This window comes from Pteropus alecto, unplaced genomic scaffold (assembly GCF_000325575.1).
Source record: "Pteropus alecto unplaced genomic scaffold, ASM32557v1 scaffold39, whole genome shotgun sequence".
NCBI lineage: Eukaryota > Metazoa > Chordata > Mammalia > Chiroptera > Pteropodidae > Pteropus > Pteropus alecto.
Window position 1 is genome coordinate 13319772 of NW_006443568.1, and position 4379 is coordinate 13324150.

Consider the following 4379-nt stretch of genomic DNA (forward strand, 5'->3'; position numbering starts at 1 on the left):
TTCCCTCAGCACTAATTACCATCCTTCCTGGTGGCATCTGCAAGGGGCCAAGGCTGGGGGTAATAGAGAGAAAAGAACATTATCACAAGATCATGACAGCAAGGCTGTCTTTGCAGCCAGACTTGCTTTTGAATTGGACGGGACACCAGCTGCCTCCGAGGGCGGAAATTCCTCAGGCTGGTCTTTTGTGCAACTGGAGAAAGTCACAGAACTGGGCGGACCTGTCCCACGATAAGCTATAAACTCGCAGTGTCTAAATTCAACTGTGCCCTCTCTTCCCCCTAATTCTCTCTAATTCACCCCGATGTTCTATCAAGTTTCCTCTGGTTGTTCAAAGTCCCCTGCTGGCCAAGCCCTGCCTTACTGCCATCCACCCTCCCTTTATATCCCAAGAAGAAGATCCAGGGATTCTGAAAAATGCCCTCCATTTGTCCACCTCTCCTCAGCACAACTCTCTGCCCCGTTCTGCAGATCCACCGTGCAGCAAGGGGCAGCAGAAAGAGCATGGCATTTAGAATTTGATAAAATTGAGTCTTAGTTGTTTCATTTATAAAATGTGGTGTGTTTGGCCATTGGTTTGGTCTGCTTGGCACCTCCACACTTTTTTTGTGGTAACAGATTCCCACCCCCCTACAGAGGAGAGATATGTGAAGCAGCTGGCCGAGTCACACTACCCTATTATGACAACAGTGATTGGCCCCAGGATGTGCATGTGATCAGAAATGGACCAATCAGAGCGATTCCCTGGGATTTTTCCATCTCAAGCTAGTGGGGAGGAGTTCTTTCTGCTTTTGAGGCTGTGAGAATGTTAACTAGAGTCTGCTTGCACTCCTGGCCCTTGATACCTAGAGGGAAACCACCTGCACTCAAAAGGTTAAAGAAGGGCATGATGACATTTGAGTTCTTGATCCAGCTGTCCCCAAGACAAGATATGTCATTGCCTATTATGGCTCTGGTTGGCTTGTGTCATTTATAACTGAAAGTGTTCTGACTAATGCATGTGGCACTCATTGTCCGTGGGGTGGCTATGAGATTATAAGAGATCTTGCCTACTACGTGCTTAGTGACTGCTCAATCGATTGTCTATTAACATTGCTGTTAGTCCTGCCCACCATGTCCCCAGCATTGTCCAGCTCTGCCTTCAGCCTCCTACCTCAGTCAGTGCCTCACCTATCCCCTGGCCCGCCTGGCTGGAAATCTTAGAACCACATTTCCTTCCTTTATTTCTAATACTGCGCATCCCAGGCCTGATCCATTTGTCCCACACAATAGCTCTCTGATCTTCCTTTCCTCTTCATTCCACCTGGTACTGTTTAGTCTGAGCCATTAATTCACATGTTCACTGAACCTTACCTGAGGACCTATTCCAGGCCAGGCAAACAAGATAGACATTGTCCTGTGACACTCATTCTTGAGTACCTGTCAGACCGATTGTCTTCAAGCACCAGCTTCACGTTACTCTGCTCCTTAATAATATTCCTTAACTTCCTATGTCCGACCTCATCAAATCTCAATGTCTCTGCTTGGCCTTCAAAAGTCCTGCACAATCTGCCTCCAAATCATCATGTCATCATTATCATCATACCATTAATAGTAGCAGTAGAAGCAGCCACCATTTGCGACATTCTCATTGTGGGCCGATCACTTCACAGGCATTAGCTCCTTTAAAGCCTCACATTCAGGGGTGAGAGTCAACACATTCAGTGACTGATGCAGCATGGGCACCAGCCATCAGGGAGGAATTTGGCTGCCACGCCGGGCCAGGCAAACTAGCTCTGTTCACAGGTGTTATGATCCCACATTTATAAACGTAAGCTGACACTCAGAAGGCCACAGGTTTGCCCAGGGACACCCAGCTGGACAACAGCAGCACCAGGATTCAAACTCAGGAGGAGCCTCTAACTCTAGAGCCTCAGCCCATCCCAGAGGGCCTCCCTAAATCCTCATGGCACGACCCTTTCTCTTGTGACACTAGGTCCTTCCCTGCAACTTAAATGGGCTACACTCCTGCTCCCCTTATTCATTCACTCCTACAATCACTGGTCGAGGCTTTGGCTTTGAGCCATGGCCGAAGAGGAGGGGACTTCCATGGGGGCAGGGACTATGCCATTTCTTTTTATAGCAATATCCTCAGCCTCTAGTACATTACCTAACACATAATTGGTACTTGGCAAATATTTGTTGAATAAATGAATCAATGCAGGGATGAAGAGGGGATGTGGAGGCATTGGAAAGAATCGATGGCTCATTCCATGTTCAAGGCCCTGATGCCACGGGCAACGTGGGTTGCAATGTTGTTTGCGGTGGTGGTTAATGTTTAATACTCATCTGAGCCACCAGGCCAGCCTAAATTTCCACATGACTTCCAGAGATTCTTTACTTGTCCACAGAGTATCAGACTTGGGAGTCTGGGGAGCTCTGGGTTCGAATCCCAGCTCTGTGATCTCGGGCATTTAACCTCTCTGAGCTTCCGCTTCCTTCTCTGCAAAGTGGCTCTATAATAACTCCCTTGCAGGGTTGTAAGGGTGAGATGGATGACATTAGTCAGGGTCTTTTCACCTACCAGCCCTAACTCAAGGTTACTTCTCCTGCTCGAAGATGTTTAAGACCCAGGTAACTCATTAAACCCGTGCAGAACCTCAAAAGATAAGAAATAATGTGAATATCAAGGGGAACCCAGGAGGGACACTACAGAGGGGGAGGCATGGGCCCCCAGGTGGACTTACAGCTGAGCAGTGGAGGGGGTGAGCAGTACCTGGCCCAGGCCTGCTAGGGGGTTACCAATTAGGTGTACACGTGATGTGGGCCTCTGGTCCTTGAAATAGCTGCGCTAAGTGGAAGGGGGATATTAGGCAGCTGGGCATGCCTATCTGTCCCTCTGTGCCAATTCTCATCTGCCCCTGGGGTGGTGGTAGAAACGAGACAGCTGGGGAGGGCATGGCCTCCCTATCACTTCCTCACCACCTTCCCCACTACCCTGAAAAAGAACACCCCTAGCTTAGCAAAAACAAGTTCGAATTTTTGTTCAAGTGAGCTTTTCTACAAAAACCAACAAATCAAAGAAAAATTGCTTCCGGACAGATTAGTGCCAACGCAGATTCCTGTCCCTACCTTCTCAGGCTGGCATTCATCACTGGTCACTCAAACCCCACCTGTCCTTTCCTTCAAGACCCTCTGCATAACCCACTGACAAGTCACCTCACTTGGATTCCTTGCTTTCTTCCCCAGCCATCCCCTGGCATGGTGAGTGACAGGAAAAATGCAGGGTTTTGGGGACCCCAGCCCTGGGTTCCACCTCCAGTGTCCCATGTGACCTTGAGCAAGTCATGTCACCTCTCTGAGTCTTCTTCATTGAGAAATGGCCATAACACCTAGGTCAGTGGGCCTGAGGTGAGGACTTGCTGACATAACGTGCAGAAGCCTCCGCAGGTGTGGGACCCAGAGGAGGGCTCAGAAAGTACCAGCCCTCTCCCTCCCAGTACAGAGGACAGCTGATGCTCTTGATTTGTGACTTCCTCTTCCAACTTCTTTCCTGTCCTGCAGAGGGGAAGGCATGGCCTGTGTAAGAGGAGAGGACTTCCATGGGGGCAGGGACTATGCCATTTCTTTTTATAGCAATATCCTCAGCACCTAGTACATTACCTAACACATAATTGAGACTGGGCTTCCCAGTCCTCCAAGAACTGAAAGCCCCTAGATTGGAGCAGTACCGTCTGGGAGTCTGGGATGCTGGGCAGGGCAGGGGCCAATGGGGATACTGGGGCTTGGGGACAGCCAAGAGGGGACAGAGCTGAGCTCTACTCTGCCTGTGCACTCCCGCCCTTCCTGCTTATCTTCCTCTGACCTCCCCACCGTGCTGTCTGTTGCGGAGGGGCCCCTCCGGGGCGTCTGCCCGTGTCCTTACCCGAGAAGATTCTCCCGGACCTGGTGAGGACCGCTGCCCCCACAGGGAAGTGGCTGTAAGGGCAGTAGGCGAATTTCTTGGCCTCCTGGGAGGAGAGCAGCAGCTGCTGGACTTGCTCGGGCTTCAGGGCGCAGGAAGGACGCTTTGGGGCCATGTTGGTCCCCCAGGGTCACCTGAGGAGCAGAAACGGGCGCTCTCAGCCAGGCTGGGCTGGGACTTCTCGGACTGCAGCTCCTCCCCGGGGGTGTGCCCTGAGGGGCGGATCCCAGGTGTGGGCCTGCGGGGCTGCTGGGCGGGGCCAGCAGTGAGAGGAGCCCCCCTGGTTTAGGGTCAGACGGTGCGGTGTGTGTCCCAGTGTGGAAGGATGTGACGGTGCCCACGTGAGTTCCACACTCTTCCTTGGGGACCACGTTCACTGCTGACACACCGATAGGTGGGCGGGTCCAGGGATGGGTGACCCTGTGTAGGCACTGTG

General features: G+C 51.5%; 1 protein-coding gene across 1 annotated transcript in view; it reads right to left on the minus strand.

Moving 5' to 3' along the window:
* The window catches only part of CDA (cytidine deaminase), an 18025-nt gene extending 13925 nt beyond the window's left edge, over nucleotides 1-4100 (minus strand). The window contains exon 1 of the mRNA XM_015598813.2: nucleotides 3905-4100. Within this exon, the coding sequence (XP_015454299.1) occupies nucleotides 3905-4058 (154 nt within the window). The 5' untranslated portion in view covers nucleotides 4059-4100. The remainder of the gene's footprint in view (nucleotides 1-3904) is intronic.
* Nucleotides 4101-4379: the final 279 nt, after the last annotated feature.